Source organism: Salmo trutta, chromosome 12, assembly GCF_901001165.1.
Source record: "Salmo trutta chromosome 12, fSalTru1.1, whole genome shotgun sequence".
Classification (NCBI taxonomy): domain Eukaryota; kingdom Metazoa; phylum Chordata; class Actinopteri; order Salmoniformes; family Salmonidae; genus Salmo; species Salmo trutta.
Genome location: NC_042968.1, coordinates 53,690,706 through 53,716,413, shown reverse-complemented (window position 1 = coordinate 53,716,413; position 25,708 = coordinate 53,690,706). Strand labels below are relative to the sequence as shown.

The 25,708-nt window shown below is 40.7% G+C and overlaps 1 protein-coding gene across 2 annotated transcripts in view; it reads right to left on the bottom strand.

The window, feature by feature from the left end:
- LOC115203784 (solute carrier family 12 member 2-like) overlaps positions 1–24,613 on the bottom strand; it is a 99,370-nt gene extending 74,757 nt beyond the window's left edge. For both annotated transcript variants that reach the window (XM_029768767.1, XM_029768768.1), the window contains exon 1: positions 23,447–24,613. In XM_029768767.1, the coding sequence (XP_029624627.1) occupies positions 23,447–23,992 (546 nt within the window). In that variant the 5' untranslated portion in view covers positions 23,993–24,613. The remainder of the gene's footprint in view (positions 1–23,446) is intronic.
- Between the last annotated feature and the right edge of the window lie 1,095 nt (positions 24,614–25,708).

The window sequence follows — 25,708 nt, the reverse complement described above, 5'->3', positions numbered from 1 at the left end:
TAAAATTATAATTGTTTTTAACCTTTATTTAACTAAGCAAGTCATTTAAGAACAAATTCTTATTTTCAATGACGGCCTAGGAACAGGGGCAGAACGACAGATTTTTACCTTGTCAGCTCAGGGATTCGATCTTGCAACCTTTCAGTTACTAGTCCAACGCTCTAACCACTAGGCTACCTGCCGCCCCACCAATCTCTAAGGATTCACATGTGAGGCCATGTGCTAAATAGAGTGGGTATGGTAGTGTACAAAACAACCAAAGATTAAAGACTAAAGGCTGGTTTATACTACGTCTATCGACATGTAACTGCGACAACTGTATACAGACATCATGAACAGTCGATTGTCGTCCGACATCAAAATTGTTGTTGTCGTTATGAAAAAGTATAAATACAAAAACAACAGGCTGCCTGGTGGTCCAAAATAGCATAACTGGTGTATTTTAATGCCAATGAACCCATCCGTTTAAAAATGAATTTACTATGTGTCAATCTAGAAAACCAGGCAGCTAAATACAACTTTCTAAACAATATTTTGGTTGCTAGCTAGCTAAAGTTAAGTTATCTGGCTAGCCAGTTTAAATAATGACCATTATCAAATAGCTGACATCTTAACTTTAGCTCATTTGTATTCATTATTATAGGAAAATAAACTCACAACTACCAGATCATTTTTTAACATGGACACAGTCTCATGGGCCTAACGTTATATCCTAATTTGACTTTGGTGCAGATCATGTGGTCCTTAACATTACCGCCTCTGGTAAACACACACTATATCAAATAAAATATGTTTATTTGTCACATGCACACGATACAGAAGGTGTCAATTGTACAGTGAAATGGTTACTTGCATAGTGGAGTATTTTGTTTAGACATGTAGCGAGCTAGCTAAACAATGAACAATAATCCATCACTACCCTGCATTAATCTACAGGTAGTTAAAGCTAACCAACTAGGTTAAAATGTTAGCTAGCTAACATTAGGTTATAACTAGCAATGCACATTTTTCTGAGAAACAAATATTACTACACAGAACATACACGTAATGTTAAATAGCAAGCCAGTCAGCTAATGTTAGCTAGCTAGCTAACAGTACGCTTTAACTTGCAATGAAAACGACTGACAAAATTAGAAATATATCAAATATCTAGACTCTTACCCGTATACATGGATGAACGCTTCTCTCTCTCGTTTAAAGATGTAATCCGGAGACAGGTGTATAACTCCTTCTGCATATTTGTAATCAAACGGCAGAATTTTCTCCATCTCCTTAGCTATCATACTCTGCTTCCACTGGGAATTCCACTGATTTCAAAACTCAGTCCTCCAGAAAGAGGAGAGCATTAGCAACACTTTTGCATATCTTTCAAAAAAAGCTGCATTAGAAAGGATGCTCATTTACTTGTGTGGCCACTATATGGCTAGCAGCCACACAAGTAAATGAGACTACAATAAATACATTTTAAAAAATCACGTTTTTTTTGTTGCTAAAACGATGGATGGCCATCAAATGAGGCTACACCAAGAAAAGTTCCAGAAAAAAAGTAGTTTGTGAATTTTCATCCGAGTGAAGCACAGAATTAGTTGATGCAGAGCAGAAATTACATTAAGAATCATTCATGAGTTTTATCTTTTTTTCTGCGTGAGAAAAGGGGGACAAGCCGCAAAAGCAATCTTCGATCAAATCTTTGTGACTGCAAAGCGCAGCTGTGAGTGACCCTGCCAGAGCTGAGCAGGTAACACAGCTCATTATATACTGCTCAAAAAAATAAAGGGAACACTTAAACAACACATCCTAGATCTGAATGAAAGAAATAATCTTATAAAATACTTTTTTCTTTACATAGTTGAATGTGCTGACAACAAAATCACACAAAAATAATCAATGGAGATCCAATTTATCAACCCATGGAGGTCTGGATTTGCAGTCACACTCAAAATGAAAGTGGAAAACCACACTACAGGCTGATCCAACTTTGACGAAATGTCCTTAAAACAAGTCAAAATGAGGCTCAGTAGTGTGTGTGGCCTCCACGTGCCTGTATGACCTCCCTACAATGCCTGGGCTTGCTCCTGATGAGGTGGCGGATGGTCTCCTGAGGGATCTCCTCCCAGACCTGGACTAAAGCATCCGCCAACTCCTGGACAATCTGTGGTGCAACGTGGCGTTGGTGGATGGAACGAGACGTGATGTCCCAGATGTGCTCAATTGGATTCAGGTCTGGGGAACGGGCGGGCCAGTCCATAGCATCAATGCCTTCCTCTTGCAGGAACTGCTGACACACTCCAGCCATATGAGGTCTAGCATTGTCTTGCATTAGGAGGAACCCAGGGCCAACCGCACCAGCATATGGTCTCACAAGGGGTCTGAGGATCTCATCTCGGTACCTAATGGCAGTCAGGCTACCTCTGGCGAGCACATGGAGGGCTGTGCGGCCCCCCAAAGAAATGCCACCCCACACCATGACTGACCCACCGCCGAACCGGTCATGCTGGAGGATGTTGCAGGCAGCAGAACGTTCTCCACGGCGTCTCCAGACTCTGTCACGTGCTCAGTGTGAACCTGCTTTCATCTGTGAAGAGCACAGGGCGCCAGTGGCGAATTTGCCAATCTTGGTGTTCTCTGGCAAATGCCAAACGTCCTGCACGGTGTTGGGTTGTAAGTACAACCCCCACCTGTGGACGTCGGGCCCTCATACCACCTTCATGGAGTCTGTTTGACCGTTTGAGCAGACACATGCACATTTGTGGCCTGCTGGAGGTCATTTTGCAGGGCTCTGGCAGTGCTCCTCCTGCTCCTCCTTGCACAAAGGCGGAGGTAGTGGTCCTGCTGCTGGGTTGTTGCCCTCCTACGGCCTCCTCCACGTCTCCTGATGTACTGGCCTGTCTCCTGGTAGCGCCTCCATGCTCTGGACACTACGCTGACAGACACAGCAAACCTTCTTGCCACAGCTCTCATTGATGTGCCATCCTGGATGAGCTGCACTACCTGAGCCACTTGTGTGGGTTGTAGACTCCATCTCATGCTACCACTAGAGTGAAAGCACCGCCAGCATTCAAAAGTGACCAAAACATCAGCCAGGAAGCATAGGAACTGAGAAGTGGTCTGTGGTTACCACCTGCAGAACCACTCCTTTATTGGGGGTGTCTTGCTAATTGCCTATAATTTCCACCTGTTGTCTATTCCATTTGCACAACAGCATGTGAAATGTATTGTTAACCTGTTGGGGATAGGGGGCAGTATTTGCACGGCCGGATAAAAAACGTACCCGATTTAATCTGGTTACTACTCCTGCCCAGTAACTAGAATATGCATATAATTGTTTGATTTGGATTGAAAACACCCTAAAGTTTCTAAAGCTGTTTGAATGGTGTCTGAGTATAACAGAACTCATATGGCAGGCCAAAACCTGAGAAGATTCCAAACAGGAAGTGCCCTCTCTGACCATTTCTTAGCCTTCTTTGTCATCTCTATCCAAAACAGAGGATCTCTGCTGTAACGTGACACTTTCTAAGGCTCCCATAGGCTCTCAGAAGGCGCCAGAACGTTGAATGATGACTCTGCAGTTACTGGCTGAAAAACAGTAGCGCATTTTGTAAGTGGTCGATCTGAGAACAATGAGACGGGCGTGCGCATGCATGTGAAGAGTCCATTTTCTTCTTTGAGTCTTTGATCAAAAACAACTTTTCCCGGTCGGAATATTATCACTATTTTAGAGAAAAATCGCATAAAAATAGATTTTAAACAGCGTTTGACATGCTTCGAAGTACGGTAATGGAATATTTTGAAATTTTTTGTCACGATATGCGCCGGCGCGTCACCCTTCGGATAGTGTCTTTAACGCACGAACAAAACGCCGCTATTTGGATATAACTATGGATTATTTGGAACCAAACCAACATTTGTTGTTGTCCTGGGAGTGCATTCTGACGAAGAACAGCAAAGGTAATCCAATTTCTCTTATAGTAAATCTGAGTTTGGTGAGTACCAAAATAGCTAGCCTGTGATGGCCGGGCTATCTACTCAGAATATTGCAAAATGTGCTTTCACCGAAAAGCTATTTTAAAATTGGACACCGCGATTGCATAAAGGAGTTCTGTATCTATAATTCTTAAAATAATTATGTTTTTTGTTTACGTTTATCGTGAGTAATTTAGTAAACTCACCGGAAGTGTTCGGTGGGAATGCTAGTTCTGAACGTCACATGCTAATGTAAAAAGCTGGTTTTTGATATAAATATCAACTTGATTGAACAAAACATGCATGTATTGTATAACATAATGTCCTAGGAGTGTCATCTGATGAAGATCATCAAAGGTTAGTGCTGCATTTAGCTGTGGTTTTGGTTTTTGTGACATATGCTAGCTTGAAAAATGGGTGTCTGATTATTTCTGGCTGGGTACTCTGCTGACATAATCTAATGTTTTGCTTTCGTTGTAAAGCCTTTTTGAAATCGGACAGTGTGGTTAGATTAACGAGAGTCTTGTCTTTAAAATGGTGTAAAATAGTCATGTTTGAGAAATTGAAGTTATAGCATTTGAGGTATTTGTATTTTGCGCCACGGGATTCCACTGGCTGTTGACTAGCCCAGAGAAGTTAACCTGTTAGGGCTAGGTATTTGCACGGCCGGATAAAAAACGTACCCGATTTAATCTGGTTACTACTCCTGCCCAGTAACTAGAATATGCATATAATTGTTTGATTTTGATAGAAAACACCCTAAAGTTTCTAAAACTGTTTGAATGGTGTCTGTGAGTATAACAGAACTCATATGAACTCATATGGCAGTCAAAACCCTGAGACAAATCCTGACAGGAAACTGAAATCTGATGTGTGGATATCACTTCAAACATTTGCCATTGAAACACACAGGGGCTTGTGAATCATTTAGCACTTCCTATGGCTTCCACTAGATGTCCCCCCTTAACCTATAAGTCTTTGAATGACAATATTACATTTTAACAATGTTTTCAAATAGTAATTTTGTAAATTGTAGCGCTAATAAACCGGAAGCATTTGAGGGAAAAGATTTTCTGAACGTCATGCGCAGATGTAAAATGCTGTTTTTATATATAAATATGAACTTTATCGAACGAAAAATGCATGTATTGTGTAACATGATGTCCTAGGAGTGTCATCTGATGAAGGTTGTCAAAGGTTAGCTGTGTTTTGGGTATTTGTGATGCATGCTAGTTGCTTTGAAAATGGCTGTGTGATTATTTCTGGCTGGATACTCTGCTGACATAATCTAATGTTTTGCTTTTGCTGTAAAGCCTTTTTGAAATCGGACAACGTGGTTCGATTCAGGAGAGGTGTATCTATAAATACACAGAGCGCATATATATATATATATATAACCTCTCCTTCACAGGTAGGTCACGGAGGAAGAAAAAATTACTAGTGCCCGAACAGCCGACAAAACCCTAACCAAACTCCAAAATTTAGAAGGATGTCACAAAATGTCATCATAACCAAACTGTTTCGGTTGGGAAGCATGTGGCCACCTTTCGAAGGACAAGAGAGCCCTGAGTACCAGGCCATTAGCAACCTGATGATTGTTAGGGAGTTGGGTACTACCAACGCATGTCCAGAGTGCATTAGAGAAGATTCCCGTGACTCAGTCACATGGAATTTTACTGCGGTTATGACTCATGACTGCTGGTGTGGCAGTAATATGGTCACTACAACAGCCCATGGTAGGATTCATCTAGGTCTAACTATACTGAACAAAAATATAAACACGGTATACCGACCAAACCTAATGCGACCAAAATCGTTGCACTTTAAAGGCCATGTAATTTCAGATGACTGATCATGTCAAATAAGGGAGTATCCAATCATTCAGAATAGCATACAATAAAAAAATATATACAATTTTAAAAAAGAGCAGGGTGTCACATCACCTGGGGTGGTCTCCCCACCACCAAGGGCTTCCTAGTTGCGTGCATGGAAACGCATAACTGGGAATTCCCTGAGAAAAGCACAACAATGTCTAGGGACACACACACACACACACACACACACACACACACACACACACACACACACACACAGGTCTGTCAGCAACGCTCTATTAATTTGGCCACTTCTTAAAGAGAGGCCCTGCCTACTCAACAGAGAGAAAGGTGGTCAAGACTTCACACTACATTTACTAACTGCCAAAGTGATTGGTCAGCGTCTAACATGAGCCAAAGAGAACACAAAAGTACCAGCACACAGCATCACCATCCAAAGAATGTATGAGAACAAAAGCCACATGCTGACATGATTGTAATTGTATTGTAACAGTGATGGCATGGGCATTTTGCAGACTTTGTACACAACTTGAACTTCATAGAAACACTGAAGAAGTTGTAATCAGAGCAATAAGGTCATTGCATCCAAAGGCTTTAAACATTGATAAAGGTTAGCCAATACCAAAGGCTTACTTACTGTAAACTGTGTCCTCTTTTCTCTGGGCCACGTGTTCAAATTGCATTAAAACATCTAACTGGGACATAAATAGACATTACAGGCAGACAGACTACTGCATGCCTGGTCCCCCACTACTAAGGCCAAGAAGCCACACAGTACTGACTCATACTATAGTTGGAAGTTAGCTGGCCTGTTTGGGCTCTCGTCAACTTTGAGCCCCGCACTGTAGTGGCAATAGGAAGACGTCAATATATAACACCACAATCCGCTTGGCCGCCCGGCACTGAATAAATCAGCCCTGTCAGGGTTTCCACTCTGGCTGGTCAATATAACGAGTCGCATGCGGCTATTGCTGCTACTGCTGGGTAATGGGTTCAAGGCCCAATAAGAACACAGTAAAGGCTACAATCTACCCCAGCCAAAAAATGGGTGGCAGCAGCAGTATCAGAAAAGTGCCACATTACAAATGCAGAATGATGCCCCTTTTTATTCATTTTCAATGGAATCTGCAACGGCCATTGGTTGCATCACAGAGTTTGTCTATCACTTGACAAGTCCCCTTTTAGCAACACTAACGATGGCTAATTGGTTGACTGATGATTTCTGTGTAAGTCTACAGGGACAGATTGATTGGCTACACTGGAATATCCATTTTGCGTTTCAATCCTTAGCTCGCTCTACTGATAAAAGGGAAAAACATTTCAATGGTAGTAGTGAGACCTCGACTTTGAAGCGACAGGCACGAACTGACAATTTGAAAGCCTCCTCTGTGGCACACAGCAAAAAAGGAAATAAAATATAGCAAAAAGGGTCAGGAATCATTGATGTTGATTGACTAGAACATAAGGCATGTGGACAATTATGTTATACTATGAGTATCAATACAAGTGATTCTAAGGTGGTAAAATAAGTTTAATATAGTCCATCTGCATACAATAGGGCTGCTCTTCCAACTACATGGCATTGGACCAATAGGATGCTACTTTTCATTAAAACCTTGGCTGTCTGGACACCGTGTCGCTCTCTTGATACCAATCGATGGGTAGGAGCATAGGAGGGGTTGGGCTTATTTTAATTTTCTAAAGTCTATAGAGGTCGACCGATTATGATTTTTCAACACCGATACCGATTATTGGAGGACCAAAAAAAAGCAGATACCGATTAAAATCGGCTGGTTTTTATGTATGTATGTATGCATGTATGTATGTATGCATGTATAAAAATGGTCCGATTTTAAATCGGTATCTGCTTTTTTTTGGTCCTCCAATAATTAATAAAATATATATAAAAACTTATGACAATTACAACAATACTGAATGAACACTTATTTTAACTTAATATAATACATAAATAAAATCAATTTAGTCTCAAATAAACATGTTCAATTTGGTTTAAATAATGCAAAAAGTGTTGAAGAAAGTAACAGTGCAGTATGTGCCATGTAAAAAAGGTAACGTTTATGTTCCTTGCTCAGAACATATTAAAGCTGTTGGTTCCATTTAACATGAGTCTTCAATATTCCCCATTAAGTTTTAGATTGTAGTTATTATAGGACACTCTCTATACCATTTGTATTTCATATACCTTTGACTATTGGATGTTCTTGTAGGCATTTTAGTATTGCCAGCCTAATCTCGGGAGTTGATTAGGCTTGAAGTCAGAAACAGCGCTATGCTTCAAGCATTGCTAAAAGCTGCTGGCAAATGCAGTAAAGTGCTGTTTGAATGAATGCTTACGAGCCTGCTGCTGCCTATCACCGCTCAGTCAGACTGCTCTGTCAAATCATAGACCTAATTATAATAAACACAGAAATACGAGCCTTAGGTCATTAATATGGTCAAAACCAGAAACTATCATTTTGAAAACAAAACGTTTATTCTTTCAGTGAAATATGGAACCGTTCCGTATTTTATCGATCGGGTGGCAACCCTAAGTCTAAATATTGCTGTTACATTGCACAAACTTCAATGTTATGTCATAATTATGTACAATTCTGGCAAATTAATTACGGTCTTTACACAGTTCGCAACGAGCCAGGAGGCCCAACCGGCTGCATATACCCTGACTCTGCTTGCACAGAGCGCAAGAGAAGTGACAATTTCCGTAGTTAATATTACATGCTAACATGAATTTCTTGTAGCTAAATATGCAGGTTTAAAAAAATATATACTTGTGTATTTATTTTGTGTATTGATGTTTATGGTTAGGTACATTTGTGCAACGCATGTGCATTTTTCGTAAATGCGCTTTTGTTAAATCACCCGTTTGGCTAAGTTCAAGTAGGCTGTGATTCGATGATAAATGAACAGGCACCGCATTGATTATATGCAACGCAGGACAAGCTAGTTAGTCTAGTAATATCATCAACCATGTGTAGTTAACTAGTGATTATGTGAAGATTGTTTTTTTATAAGATAAGTTTAATGCCAGCTAGCAACTTACCTTGGCTCATTGCAGCCACAAGGGCCTTTTGATGCTGCACCCACGTAACAGGTGGTCAGCCTGCCTTGCAGTCTCCTCGTGGATTGCAATGTTTTTTTATAAGATAAGTTTAATGCCAGCTAGCAACTTACCTTGGCTCATTGCAGCCACAAGGGCCTTTTGATGCTGCACCCACGTAACAGGTGGTCAGCCTGCCTTGCAGTCTCCTCGTGGATTGCAATGTAAATCGGCCATAGTCGGCGTCCAAAAAGGCTGATTACCGATTATAAAAACTTGAAATCGGCCATGCCGAATTAAAGTTGGTCTACCTCTAGTCTATAATACAGAAAACGCTAAACTTCGGCTTAAGCCTTCTGTGCATACATGCAGAAAAATGTGACATCTATATTTAAAAATCGGCCTAGTCATAGAAAAATACGATGTGTCAAAGTACATTTTACCAGTGTCCGGTTACTGACAACTGCCGATGTACAAATGCAGGCATTTGGCCAAAAATGCCACATGTTCAACTGATGCCGCCAGGACAAAAATGGTGACAAGTTCAACAATATGCTAACTAAGGCTCTGTTTGGAATAGTAGAAAACAACGCTTCCTCGCTTTTTTGAAGTAAATGCACATCTGGAAAGAGTTGGATTGGTGACAGCAGTATAGGATGGACACCTTCCTTCACTTATTCAATCACATAGATCAGTCATTAACCTACTTCAAGAAAGGGAGGAAAGAGGGATGTGTTCATACATTCAAAACAGGATGTCAAAATGTCTATGGTAATGTGTTGTGCTGCTGGGATACATATCAAAGCTGGGAAAAGGAGACGACCGCAGATCGAACAGTATAAACCAATAGTGGAAACTAAGGAGGAGAGGTTGCACTACTATAGTAGGAAACTGACTAGAATAGATTTTCAGTCTGGGTATGAATTAACCATTACTCCTCATGTAGTCTATTATATACTGGGTCACAAGAGCATGGCACACAATTTCCCACAAAGGACACAGTCAAAGCTAACATGTTGCGGGTTGTTGCTTTATGAGTTCATCATGCTAAATATACTGTTCCACATGTGAAGATCATAACTGTGTACTCGACATACAAGCTGTGAGGTTTACAGTTCCAAAAAGCATATGGGAACAGTCTCCACCCATACTTGCAGTTAGAATGGACATCACAAGAACATTGCAGAAAAAAATATTACCCAAAATGTAGGGATTGAGAGGACATTGATGGAATGTGGAAAAATCACATCTGGAGATATGGAGCCAAGACAGTTAAACTTGAGCATCCTCCCGTGTGTGCGCGTCGGGAATGGCCCCCGCCTCCTTACCATGACGTCTGAGACATAACAGACCCGGGAATGTCAACATGGCACACTGAGTATTGCCATGCCATCTCAATGTCAGGCGCATGCCAGGAAAATGGGGTCAATGCTTAGCAGTAATGCTCTGGAATAGAGCTACGTTGGCGGTATTATTAGGGGCCTGTTTCAAACAGAGAAGGATTTCCGTAGATTTGCTGACCAAATGAAAGGGCTGACATTGTGGACACTAGCCAGTGTGCCTGGGATTGCTTTGTCATGGTAAAGTGTGAAAGACTACATCTGTACTCAGCTAAACCCATAGGCTACTAGACATTAAAATGATATACATTTTAAACAATCATTGTCAAAATGGCAGAAAATCCTGTCTTAATTTAGAGTACCTTAACTATTTGAGAACGTAATATTAGAAGTTGTCTAACATCAAAGCTGGAAGTGGGTGTGTCTTGACCGACCACATCAAAAGTCAAGTAAAATGTCTTCAAGCCAATAACAAATGCCAATAGAAGAAAAAAAACTTACAGCATAGCTTAACCAAAGCAACAATGATTTGAGTGACTAAGTATGAGTAGTGTACATCAGATGGCGTACATCAGAACAGATAGCTGAGCTGCGAGATCAAAGAGATTTTCTTTCTATCCTCTTGGCTCCAAGAGACCTGCACACACACTGGGAGACAGGAAAAGTTTCTCAGAAATAGGTAAACCAGAGGGCTGGTAAATACAGTGGAAGTCGGAAGTTTACATACACCTTAGCCAAAAACATTTTAAACTCAGTTTTTCACAATTCCTGACATTTAATCCGTGTAAAAATTCCCTGTTTTAGGTCAGTTAGGATCACCACTTCATCTTAAGAATGTGAAATGTCAGAATAATGAAGCCTCCTTGCTCACACACACACACACACACGTTATCAGTTCTGCCCACAAATTTTCTATGGGATTGAGGTCAGGGCGTTGTGATGGCCACTCCAATACCTTGACTTTGTTGTCCTTAAGCCATTTTGCCACAACTTTGGGAGTATGTAACTTTTCAAAGTTGTACTTCATTGTCTTTTTTCAGCATTGGTCGCCTCACCTGACCAAGGCAGTTCTCTCCCCAATTGTTCAGTTTAGGATGATTCTTGGTGGTTCTAAACTTCAATTTAAGAATGGAGGCTTGTTCTTGGGGACGTTCAATGCAGCAGATATTTTTTGGTACCCTTCCCCAGATCTGTGCCTCAACCTCATGGCTTGGTTTTTGCTCTGACATGCACTGTCAACTGTGGGACCTTATAATAGACAAGTGTGCCTTTCCAAATCATGTCCAATCAACTGAATTTACCACAGGTAGGGCTGTGGCAGTCACGGAATTGTCAGCCGGTGATTGTCAAGCAAATAACTGCCGGTCTCACGGTAACTGACCGTTAATGAACATATTTACCATCGCCTGGCTTCCACACAAGCCACTGATGCAGACCTTTGAAACATTTACATTTGAAAAAGTCGACTAAAAACAATGCAATATAGCCTAGACCTTCGCAATACAGTGCTTTCGGAAAATATTCAGACTGTTTACAGCCTTATTCTAAAATAGATTAAATACAAATCCTCAGCAATCTACACAACAGCCCCTGAAGACATTGCGAAAACAGGTTTTTAGAAATTGAACTCAGGTGCATCCTGTTTCCATTGATCATCCTTGAGATGTTTCAACAACTTGGAGTCCACCTGTGGTAAATTTAATTGATTGGACATGATTTGGAAAGGCACACACCAGTCAATCTAGGAGAGGGTAACAAAAAATAATTCTGTAGCATTGACGGTCACCAAGAACAGTGGCCAGCATCATTCTTAAATGGAAGAAGTTTGGTACCACCAAGACTCTTGCTGGAGCTGGCTGCCCGGCAAAACTGAGCAATCGGGGGAAAAGGGCCTTGGTCAGAGAGGTGACCAAGAACCCGACAGAGCTCCAGACTTCCTCGGAGATGGGAGAAACTTCCAGAAGGACAACCATCTCTGCAGCACTCCACAAATCAGGCCTTTATGGTAGTGGCCAGACCATAGCCACTCCTCAGTAAAAGGCACATGACAGCACACTTGGAGTTTGCCAAAAGGCACCTAAAGGACTCTGACCATGAGAAACAAGATACTCTGGTCTGATGAAACCAAGATTGAACTCTTTGGCCTGAATGCCAAGGATCACATCTGGAGGAAACCTGGCACCATCCCTACAGTGAAGCATGGTGGTGGCTGGCAGCATCATGCTGTGGGGATGTTTTTCAGCAGCAGGGACTGGGAGACTAGTCAGGATTGAGGCAAAGATGAACGGCGTGAAGTATAGAGAGATCCTTGATGAAAACCGGTGAACCTTCCAACAGGAAAAGGACCCCAAGCACACAGCCAAGACAATGCAAGAGAGGCTTCGGGACAAGTCTCTGAATATGCTTGAGTGGCCCAGCCAGAGCCTGGACTTGAACCTGATTGAACATCTCTGGAGAGACCTGAAAATAGCTGTGCAGCAACGCTCCCCATCCAACCTGACAGAGCTTGAGAGGATCTGCAGAGAAGAATGGGAGAAACTCCAAATACAGGGCTGCCAAGTTTGTTCCCAAGAAGACTCGATGCTGTAATCGCTGCCAAAGGTGCGTCAACAAACTATTGAGTAAAGGGTCTGAATACTTATGCAAATGTGAAAAAAAAATATTATTAATAAATTAGCAAAAATGTCTAAAAACCTGTTTTGCTTTGTCATTATGGGCTATTGTAGATTGAGGGACATTTTGGGGGGGATTAAAATCAATATTAGAATAAAGCTGTAACGTACTTTAAGAATATGTTTTCGTTTCAGTCTCCTTCTCCACTAACCGAACCCAATTTTGTTCCTATTAATAATGTAAAATTAACATCTGCACAGAAAAGCCAAATGTGAAGGCATGTCATATGCATGTCATTCAGGCAGAAATTGTGAAAAAGGGGCCTGATCCCTAACAAGTTAAGGGATTAGAAATCCGTGGCTTAAAAACAAAGATGCCATTGTATGCTGATGATTCATGTTTCCTTTAAAAACCACAATTAGAATCCCTCCACAGCCTCAGAGGATCTAGATACTTTTGCTAACCTCTCTAGATTAAAACCAAAATATGATAATGTTAAGTGTTATTACATATTCGATCAGAAAAAAATTTTTACTTTTACATTACCGTGTAGTTTACCAATAAAATGGTCTGACGGGTATGTGGACATACTCAGTATACATATCCCAAAAGAAAGAAATGCTCTATTTCCCCAAAAAAATTCTAGAAAGTTAGCAAAAATAGATAAGATCTTGCTACCATGGAAAGGAAAATATCTGTCTATTTGTGGAAAAATTACCCTGATTAATTCTTCAGTCATACCACAGTTTACCTATTTGCTTATGCGTACACCTAGTGACCTGCTTTTTAAATTATATGACCAAAAAGACAACATTTTATTTGGAAAGGCAAGCCAGACAAAATTAAAAGGGCATATTTATATAACGAATATAAATTAGGAGGGCAGAAATGATTAAATATTAAAGCATTAGACCTCTCACTAAATGCATCAGTTATACTTTTTTTATATTTCACCTTTATTTAACCAGGTAGGCTAGTTGAGAACAAGTTCTCATTTGCAACTGCGACCTGGCCAAGATAAAGCAAAGCAGTTCGACACATACAACAGAGTTACACATGAAATAAACAAACATGCAATCAATAATACAGTAGAAAAATATATATACAGCATGTGCAAATGAGGTAGGATAAGAGAAGTAAGGCAATAAATAAGCCATGGTGGCAAAGTATTTATAATATAGCAATTAAAACACTGGAATGGTAGAATGTGCAGAAGATGAATGTGCAAGTAGAGATACAGGGGTGCAAAGGAGCAAGATAAATAAATAAATACAGTATGGGGATGAGGTATATTGGATGGGTTATTTACAGGTGCAGTGATCTGTGAGCTGCTCTGACAGCTGGTGCTTAAAGCTAGTGAGGGAGGTAAGAGTCTCCAGCTTCAGTGATTTTTGCAGTTCGTTCCAGTCATTGGCAGCAGAGAACTGGAAGGAAAGGCGGCCAAAGGAGGAATTGGCTTTGGGGGTGACCAGTGAGATATACCTGCTGGAGCGCGTGCTATGGGTGGGTGCTGCTATGGTGACCAGTGAGCTGAGATAAGGCGGGGCTTTCCCTAGCAGAGACTTGTAGATGACCTGGAGCCAGTGGGTTTGGCGACGAGTATGGAGCGAGGGCCAGCCAACGAGATTATACAGGTTGCAGTGGTGGGTAGTGTATGGGGATTTGGTGACAAAACGGATGGTACTGTGATAGACTGCATCCAATTTGTTGAGTAGAGTGTTGGAGGCTATTTTGTAAATGACGTCGCCGAAGTCGAGGATCGGTAGGATGGTCAGTTTTACGAGGGTATGTTTGGCAGCATGAGTGAAGGAGGCTTTGTTGCGAAATAGGAAGCCGATTCTAGATTTAATTTTGTATTGGAGATGCTTAATGTGAGTCTGGAAGGAGAGTTTACAGTCTAACCAGACACCTAGGTATTTGTAGTTGTCCACATATTCTAAGTCAGAACCGTCCAGAGTAGTGATGCTGGACAGGCGGGCAGCGATCGGTTGAAGAGCATGCATTTAGTTTTACTTGTATTTAAGAGCAGTTGGAGGCCACGGAAGGAGAGTTGTATGGCATTGAAGCTTGTCTGGAGGTTAGTTAACAGTGTCCAAAGAAGGGCCAGAAGTATACAGAATGGTGTCGTCTGCGTAGAGGTGGATCAAAGAACCAGCAGCAGCAAGAGCGACAACATCATACAAAATTAGAAAGAATGTCTCACCCCATTTTCAAGAATGGCCATTTTCCCTTTATTCAGATTACAACCACTCACTTTCAGTTATTATTTGAATACAACATCTCCAAATTAGTTATTTTTTAAAAACAATAATTTTAAAGTTGGTTGCAATTTAATCCACCTGAAAAGACAGAACAAATAATACAACAAACATTGTGGTCAAATATACTAATTGATTAAAACCCCCTAATTTTTCGATAATTGAAAGAATTTTTGTGAATGATATCATAAATAGGACTGGTGGCATTATGCCACACATGCAGCTAACACAGACATATGGAAATGTCTGCTCTACCCAAAATTACAACCAACTAATTACATCATTACCACAAAAATGGAAGGGGTAAGGAGAAGGGGTAAAAAGTAAGGAACTTGTCTGTCTGCCCTGTATTAAAGAACATAAATGGTTAAAGAAAATTGTGATAAATAAAAACATACACCAATTTCAATTAAGGACCACAAAAAATTGACAGCTGTGCCATATAAATTGCAAAATAGTTGGAAGAGATTTGCGATGTACCGACTCCATGGCACATGGTTTATGAATTGACAGGCAAAACATTGGATTCAAAACTTCAAATGTATCAATTTAAATTATTATACGACGTTCTTGCAACCAATAGAATGTTTTATATATATAGGGGATACAATCTTCCCAGCTCTAAAGATTTTGCTGCGAGGAGGCAGAGTCATCAGATAACTTATTTTGGTATTGTCCATTTTTAGCTCGTTTTTTGGTCACAGGTCCAGCTGAAGAATTGCAACATTTTCCTAGAACTAACGTTGCAGACAGCAATACTGGGTGATTTGAAAAGTCATAGTCAATCAATCAATAATATAATAATTAGTTTGGCAAAAATGTTTCTTTAATTTACAATCTGTAGAAACTATGAGAATAGAAAGGTTCAGTACTTTTGTAAAGCATCACAGCACAGTTGAAAAATATATGGCAAATAGAAATCTAACATGGATGGTGTTAAGAGATAGATGGGAGGGGTTGAATGGAGCTGAAGGGTGGGACTAATAACAAGATATCCAATGTAAAACATACAGGGTCTGTAAAATGTATGTAGGTTCAGAAATTTTGTGAAATAGCACAGTTACAAATAAAAATCAAACTGGATGAACATCAAAAATAGAGGAAGGACTAAAAAACTAAATTTAACTATTGTAAAATCGATTGTCTGTAAAATGTGTAGAAACTGAAGATAGAAGCCGAAGTGTTATTGTTCATTAGTTTACTCCAATTCGGGGGGGGGGAATGAAAAAAATAAATATATGAACAAATAAAAATAAAGCTAATGTAACAAAATGTGAAAAAAGTCAAGGGGTCTAAATACTTTCCAAAGGCACTGTAAATCCATTATTTATTTTAGACTTGTCTTTAGAAACATGATACCAAGACCATGTAGTCTATTTCAGAATAGCATACTCTGAGTTGTCTTATGTTAGGCCCTGATCTGGTTATGGGCTACACTAGTTCATTTAGCAAAGATTTGCTTTGAATTCCATGGCATTTTTTTATAGTATGAAGAATACAATTTATCAAAGCTAAATAAAATTGAAAGTATATTTTCTCCAAACAATTCAAATCAAGGTTTATTTGTCACGTGCGCCGAATACAACAGGTGTAGACCCTACAGTGAAAAGCTTACTTATAGGCTCTAACCAATTGTGCAAAAAAGGTATTAGGTGAACAATAGGTAAGTAAAGAAATAAAACAACAGTAAAAAAGACAGGCTATATAAGGTAGCGAGGCTATAAAAGTAGCGAGGCTACATACAGACACCGGTTAGTCAGGCTGATTGAGGTAGTATGTACATGTAGATATGGTTAAAGTGACTATGCATATATGATGAACAGAGAGTAGCAGTAGGGTAAAAGAGGGGTGGGCGTGTGGTGGGTGGCGGGACACAATGCAGATAGCCCAGTTAGCCAATGTGCGGGAGCACTGGTTGGTCGGCCCAATTGAGGTAGTATGTACATGAATGTATAGTTAAAGTGACTATGCATATATGATAAACAGAGTAGCAGCAGCGTAAAAAGGGTTGGGGGGGGGGGGGGCACACAATGCAAATAGTCCAGGTAGCCATTTGATTACCTGTTCAGGAGACTTATGGCTTGGGGGTAAAAACTGTTGAGAAGCCTTTTTGTCCAAGACTTGGCACTCCGGTACCGCTTGCCATGCAGTAGTAGAGAGAACAGTCTATGACTGGGGTGGCTGGGGTCTTTGACAATTTTTTGGGCTTTCCTCTGATATCGCCCGGTGTAGAGGTCCTGGATGGCAGGCAGCTTAGCCCCAGTGATGTACTGGGCCGTACGCACTACCCTCTGTAGTGCCTTGCGGTCAGAGGCCGAGCAATTGCCATACCAGGCAGTGATGCAACCAGTCAAGATGCTCTCGATGTTGCAGCTGTAGAACCTTTTGATGATCTCAGGACCCATGCCGAATCTTTTTAGCTTCCTGAGGGGGAATAGGCTTTGTCGTGCCCTCTTCATGACTGTCTTGGTGTGTTTGGACCATTCTAGTTTGTTGTTGATGTGGACACCGAGGAACTTGAAGCTCTCAACCTGCTCCACTACAGCCCCGTCGATGAGAATGGGGGCGTGCTCGGTCCTCCTTTTCCTGTAGTCCACAATCATCTCCTTAGCCAAGACTATGTTGAGGGATAGGTTGTTATTCTGGCATCACACGGCCAGGTCTCTGACCTCCTCCCTATAGGCAGTCTCGTCGTTGTCTGTGTCATCTGCAAACTTAATGATGGTGATAGAGTCATGCCTGGCCATGCGGGAGTGCGCACATGCGAATATTTTGTGCTGAGTGGTTAACAAAGAAACACTTAATTTGAAGTTATTTATGTAACTTTAGATGTGATACAAACATTGGTCTATATGTCTTGATTTTTAATACATTCTAAGGCTGCATGATGCGACTAATGATGATTTGAAAAAAGTCACATGAAAGGCATGAGCTCTGCTTTGTTTTTTGCACAGGCTGTAATGACGAATTTCCTGGACGCATCCCCTTTGTGTGGCTGTAATGACCCCTAAAAAAAAAATCCATGCCTTTGCGGCCAGTGGCCATTGTGCCCTTGGGCTGAATATAATAATTTGAATTCCCTTCTCCCTGCGTGCTGCGAAGCACATCACTCAGCTCTCCGTCACATGGCCAGGTCTTTCTCACAGACTACAAGTGAAGACAGACATCGGGGACGCAACTGCGCGCGCACGTCCTTATCTAATGCTGAAGTGCATATTCAAGACATTGGAATAACTGTCCACATTTACTTTTTGTCACCCAACAAGATGAGTAGGCCTAACGAACAGCAAAAGCACTAGCATGTGTCAATCTACTAGCCCCCATAGTACAAAAGTTGACCATTCTATTCTGTGCGAAAAATAAATATTCCAAACAGTGTGGGACGCGATAGATCCCAAATTAATACAACCACTGGCATAACATTTTTTTTTAAATTACGTAATGAGGCTGATGCAAATGATCAGAACATTTGGCTTAAAATGTTGATAAACTATTAGGCTATTTCTTCACATTATAAGCGCAGCAATGCGCACACGGCAGTGAACGTTCCATTAGTGGGAAAAAAAACATCAAAATTGATGTCAAATGCAATTATCCATCTAATGCTTTTATTATAAAACATTTTTAATGGTGAAAATTACCTTCCCCAAACTTGAAAATCACCCTGAAATTATGCCAGTTAGGCTCTACACCCATTGTAAAAAGTGTATTAATGTGCTTCATTTTTTTTTCTCACACCTTTACTTAACCAGGTAGGCAAGTTGAGAACAAGTTCTCATTTACAAGTGCGACCTGGCCAAGATAAAGCAAAGCAGTTCGACAACATACAAAAACACAGAGTTACACATGGAGTAAAACAACATACAATCAATGATACAGTAGAAAGAAATAAGACTATATACAATGTGAGCAAATGATGTGAGATAAGGGAGGTAAAGGCAAAAAAGGCCATGGTGGCAAAGTAAATAAAGTATAGCCAGTAAAACACAGGAATGGTAGATTTGTTATTTTAAGAAAGTTCAAAGTTAAAATATAAATAATATGGTGCAAAGGAGCAAAATAAATTAAATAAATAAATACAGTAGGGGAAGAGGTAGTAGTTTGGGCTAAATTATAGATGGGCTATGTACAGGTGCAGTGATCTGGGAGCTGCTCTGATAGCTGGTGCTTAAAGCTAGTGAGGGAGATAAGCGTTTCCAGTTTTTTTTTTAAGAAGTTATTTTATATTATGTTATATTATTTGAAGAAGTTATTTGGCCACTTTAGTTGTGATACAAACCTTATCAAAACATATAGGCCTATGGGCTAGGCAACATGAGGTGTGCGACTGATTCGAAAAAGGCTTTGTTTCTTGCCTTACGCTGGGCATCATTCACAAGTGATAGGCTAATATTGTCACCTACCACACAATTCTTGATTTAATCTAGATCTTTAAATATACTAAATAACATGTGAAATTTGTTTTGATTTAGAATGAACCATTATCATGCACCAAATGAACCATGGGAAAAAAGGTGCATCTATGCACTTAAATAGCAACTGGAGGATGCTTTCCCCATGGTTCATTTTCATGCCAGCCAGGTATGCTATTCTACTGTTGTAAAGAGAAGCAATGTGCTTAATATTAGGAAAGTTTAGAAATAAATATAGTAGGCCTAGCTTATAGAAAGCTGATGGGATCCTCTTTTTAATAGAGGCCATCACTCTGTTTTCTCACGCAATTGCATAGCCTATAGAAATGCTGCGCAACACGAGCTCATGGGCTCTCATGAAGTCTTTGATTAGATTTGATAACATTTGCATTGATGTCAGAGTGATTAGAGGGACAATAAGAGTGCTGAGTACCAGGCAGTTAGCAAGTTTGGGTGGCTACTAATAACCATCAGAGCTTGGAGAAGTCTAATTAGCGCAACTAAACGGTTACGTGAAATTTGACTGCCTTCATGACTTGTGACCGCCAGTGTGGCAGTAATACTGGTCACCTTAACAGCCCTAACCACTGGTGGACTCCAATCAAGTTGTAGAAACATCAAGGATGAGCAATGGAAACAGGATGCACCTGAGCTCAATAGAGTCTCATAGCAAAGGGTCTGAATACTTATGTACATTTTTAATACATTTGCAAAAATGTCTAAAAACCTCTTTTCGCTTTGTGATTATGGAGTATTGTGTGTGATGAGGTAAAAAAGATTTAATACATTTAAGAATATGGCTCTAACGTAACAAAATGTGGAAAAGGGGAAGGAGTCTGAATATTTTCCGAATGCACTGTATTTCCATGAAACTAATATAGAAAATTTGGCATGCAGCTGACATTTCACTGGTAAAACGTGAACAATTATCATTCACAAGTGACTGATGATGCCATGGCCCATTTTGAAGTTAGGCATGCCTAACTTAGTTACATTGTTTTTTACCAGGTAAGTTGACTGAGAATACATTCTCATTAACAGCAACAACCTGGGGAATAGTTACAGGGGGGAGGAGGAGGATGAATGAGCCAATTATAAGCTGGGGATGATTAGGTGGCCATGATGGTATGAGGGCCAGATTGAGAATTTAGCCAGGACACCAGGGTTAACGCCCCTACTCTTATGATTAGTGCCATGGGATCTTTAGTGACCAGAGTCAGGACACCTGTTTAACGTCCCATCCGAAAGACGGCACCCTACACAGGGCAATGTCCCCAATCACTGTCCTGGGACATTGGTATATTGTTTTAGACCAGAGGCAGATGTTGCAATTGGAGGATGTACTGTATCCATATTCTATAATAGTATATTCATCAATAGGCTACATCTGTCAGTACAAACTTTGAGGGGGTGGGGGGGTGCAGCAAAATATTTTTATTGTCCCGCAAAATCATCTTGTCAGCATTTGGGTATTTTAAAAATGTGGTCCCCTTACTCAAGTGGGAACTGTCAGATACAGACATATTGCTAGGTAAATACATTTGTTTTTACTATGGCCTAAGTAAAACATCCTACTGATTCTCAATTCCTGTAGTGACTATTTCCTACTTTGTGAAAAAAGCATTCACTCTTGTTTACTGAACTGTGTGTTCTCTGCGCTACTTAAGCTGATATCCAAATTAGACGTTGGCAGATTTAAAAATCGGCATTGGCCGATTTCAAGTTTTCATAAGAATCGGTAATCAGTCTTTTTGGACGAGGATTACGGCCGATTACATTGCAATCCACGAGGAGACTGCGTGGCAGGCTGACCACCTGTTACGCGAGCGCAGCGTCAAAAGGACCTTGTGGCTGCAAGGAGCCAAGGTAAGTTGCTAGCTAGCATTAAACTTGTCTTATAAAAAACAATCTTCACATAATCACTAGTTAACTACACATGGTTGGTGATATTACTAGGCTAACTAGCTTGTCCTGCGTTGCATATAATTAATGCGGTGCTTGTTCATTTATCAAAACTGTTCGCTGCTCTGGCACCCCTATGGTGGAACAAGCTCCCTCACGACGCCAGGACAGCGGAGTCAATCACCACCTTCCGGAGACACCTGAAACCACACCGCTTTAAGGAATACCTGGGATAGGATAAAGTAATCCTTCTAATCTCCCCCCCTAAAAGATTTAGATGCACTATTGTAAAGTGGTTGTTCCACTGGATATCATAAGGTGAATACACCAATTTGTAAGTCGCTCTGGATAAGAGCGTCTGCTAAATGACTTAAATGTAAATCATCAAATCACAGCCTACTTCAACTTCGCCAAATGGGTGATGATTTAACAAAAGCGCATTAGCGAAAAAAAGCACAATCTTTGCACAAATGTACCTAACCATAAACATCGATGCCTTTCTTAAAATCAATACACAAGTATATTTTTTAAACCTGCATATTTAGTTACAAGAAATGTATGTTAGCAGGCAATATTAACTAGGGAAATTGTGACACTTCTCTTGCGCTCTGTGCAAGCAGAGTCAGGGTATATGCAACAGTTTGGGCCGCCTGGCTCGTTGAACTGTGTGAAGACCATTTCTTCCTAACAAAGACCGTAATTAATTTGACAGAATTTTATATAATTATGACATAACATTTAAGGTTGTGCAATGTAACAGCAATACTTAGACTTAGGGTTGCCACCCGTTCGATAAAATACGGAACGGTTCCATATTTCACTGAAAGAATAAACGTTTTGTTTTCAAAATGATAGTTTCCGGTTTTGACCATATTAATGACCTAAGGCTCGTATTTCTGTGTTTTTATTATAATTAAGTCTATGGTAGGCAGCAGCAGGCTCGTAAGCATTCATTCAAATAGCACTTTACTGCATTTGCCAGCAGCTCTTAGCAATGCTTGAAGCACAGCTCTGTTTATGACTTTAAGCCTAATCAACTCCCGAGATTAGGCTGGCAATACTAAAATGCCGATAAGAACATCCAATAGTCAAAGGTATATGAAATACAAATGGCATAGAGAGAAATAGTTGACAGGTCATAATTCCTATAATAACTACAACCTAAAACTTCTTAAAGGGGAATATTGAAGAACTGGGAATATTGAACCATCAGCTTTCATATGTTCTCATGTTCTGAGCAAGGAACATAAACATTAGCTTTCTTACATGGCACATACTGCACTTTTACTTTCTTCTTAAACACTGTTTTTGCGTTATTTAAGCCAAATTGAACATGTTTCACAATTTGAGAGTAAATAGGTTTTATTTTTGTATTTACGTTAAAATACATGTTCATTGTTCATTCAGTATTGTTGTAATTGTCATTATAACAAATATAAAAATTGGCCGATTAATCGGTATCCGCTTTTTTTAGTCCTCCAATAATCGTTATCAGCGTTGAAAAATCATAATCAGTCGACCTCTAATCCAAATACTCTAACCACACTATTCAAGTACAACGAATACGTGTATCCTATTCACATGAGTTTCTATCGAAGAATGCGCAAAACTCATTTTCACACATTGATGTCTCACCAATGTTGCCAATTTAGCCATCATTTTAAACAAGCACAATAATATGTGCATAAGAGACGGCAAAATGAGCCACTAAACAATATAGGATTGACCGCAACAATGTCAAAATTACAACTAAATACAGAAAGCTGGCTAGCAAAAAGAAAGTTGCTTTCAAGACAACTGGGAAATCGGAAGAAAAGAAACGAGGTCGAATCATGACGTCGGTGATCTTCAGATCGGAAAGTCGTAGCTCTGGAAAGAGGCCCAGGTTTCCCACCTCGGAATTCCGAGTTGCTTGACCATTCAAAACACATTTTCCCAGTCAGAGCTCGTTTTTCCCCCCAGTTGTCTTGAACGCACGGAAGTCGGAGATTTCGCAGTTCCCAGTTGTTTTGAACGCGGCATCTGTCCAAGCACCCGTTTCAAAAACAAATTCGCGGTTGCTTACCTTGTCAAGTTCGTCGTGCAGCTCCGAAAGGGTGGGTCTTATCAGCTTGTCCCCCAGCGGAGCAGCACTTTGCCGGTAGAAATCAATGTTAGGCACAGCATCGATGGTGTTGTGGCCAAAAGTCCTCAGGTAATAGGTGTTTGTATGGGTGTCGTAGTGGTAGTGATGCTGGCCTCCTGTCGAAGAATGCAGGCTGCCCTCGCTCATTACGGTGTCTCCATTCTGGAAACCTTCAGCGGGCACTACTTCTGGTGGGCTCGCTCCACTGGGATCCATAAAGTTCACCACTCGGAACCGGCCTTTTGCCTCACCACCCGCCGCTGGCTCCGAACCTACGGGGGTGGCTTTGTCGCCAGATGCGAGAGTGGAATCCGAGCTGGGCGTTTTATCAGCGGCGCTGGCTGCTTCAGCCACTAGGTCCACCTGGAACCGACTCGAGCTGGGTGTCGGGCCGGCGGGCTTCAAACCTGTATCCACGGTCAGTCCCTCATTTTCTGGCGCCTGGTTCTCTTCCTGAGCGGGAGGCGTGGAGGATGGTGCTGACATTGCAAATATTACTGATGAATGGACGAGCTTGCAGAGACAAACCTAGCTAGCTAAATGTCCAGCACAACTCGTGTACAATAGCAGAGCTACACTGCTGCTAAACCCAAGTTCTTTCCGACATCAAGTTAGTCAGCGAACACTCCTGATACCACCCAAGTGGTGGAAGACCGTCTGGATATTCGCTCCAACAGAAACGCGGTACATCCGAATTGAGAAAAGGTAGTCCAGACATGCGGAGAGCTACGAATGGAGAAGGATGGCTTGCTAGTTGCCTCACTAACGTTATATACACGACATAAAAAAGCGAGAAAAAGGCATCAACTTTCAGCCCTTGCTAACGCGTCTTAAACGCTTCACGGGCCTCTCGCTTTCAGCACACTTGTACGAAAGCGAATAAAATCCGCGGTGTTATGTTTTCGGTGCTTTTTAAAGTGGATGCTGCATTGACCTTGGTGCAACTCCTCCTAGACTCCCATTGCGTCCTCCTTGTAACCAACAGTGCAGTTAAGCATTAAGATGCCGACTGGTAGCGTGAGTTCCAGACGGGGATAGAGCTCGCGAGATTTCAGCTCATCCTTTTTAAAAGGGAAAATAGGGGAAGGCGTGCTATTTAAATTGTTTCCTTCTGCAAAGGTGGTACCAGTTACATTTACAGTCTGTAGGTGCGGTGGAGAAAAAGTTATGCAATCAAAAAAGCAACCAACCAGATGACCATTAAATTAGTTGCCTACCACACATTCTGATGATAGAAACTATTACAAGTTTGAAGTAGTGTCAATTCATACAGTGTAATTGACAGGATGTCCAGACAAAAAACAGAATTTTGCCTGAGCTTATTGCTATGTAATAATTTGAGTCAGTTACTTTTTTTCAGTTCAAAGTTACTTTAATAGTCAAACATATCATTACGGTGTAGTTAGTCATGTGTGGCTTATTTTTCCAGTTTAATTTATGAAATGATATACTACTTGGCAGATGTGCTTAGAACTTTTGATGGAATGCCTTTCATGTAAACAATATGTGGAGATGAGATGTAGACATAGCCCACCCTTTCATTTTCTAACCTCTTGTCATGATGTGTAGTTTTGTAAATAAAGATTTGTGCCTAAACTTTAAAACTCATCCACCTGTTTGTGATCATGACAATGGAGAGGGCATGTTGTAGCCTCTAGCAAGATAAAGATCTGTAGGTTTACACTATGCCAATCAGTAATTGGTCTGTGTTTGGAGGTTGGCCAGGTCAAATGCATCAACTATTGTACTTTTTGTTTTTCACCAACTCAATTAGGAGCGACCCTAAATTTACTGTACATCTTGAGGTTCATTGTAACTTTTGTCCCCACAACAAAACTATTCCGATAATGGTTAAACTAGGCCTAATCTGTGTTGTTTGTAGTCTAGATACAGGAGAAACAAAAAGATCGCATTACTGTGGGTTTTATTGTAGGCCACATTACTGATGCAAAAAGGATCTTAGAGGGCTGTCAGGGGAGTGGCTGTCTAGGGCTCATTGTTGTGGGTGTGTTTAGTGTTACATCTACATGCATAGATCATATTTATATCAATAGATTGTCAGCAATGTGTCACCACACCCCTAATTCCTGATCAGTCCCCTCCCTACAACACACTTTACCCTCTCCAAGCCAACCGAACATTTGTGGTAACACTTTGCCTAAAGATAATGCATTTTCTGTGAACAATCGTTTTTAATTGGGT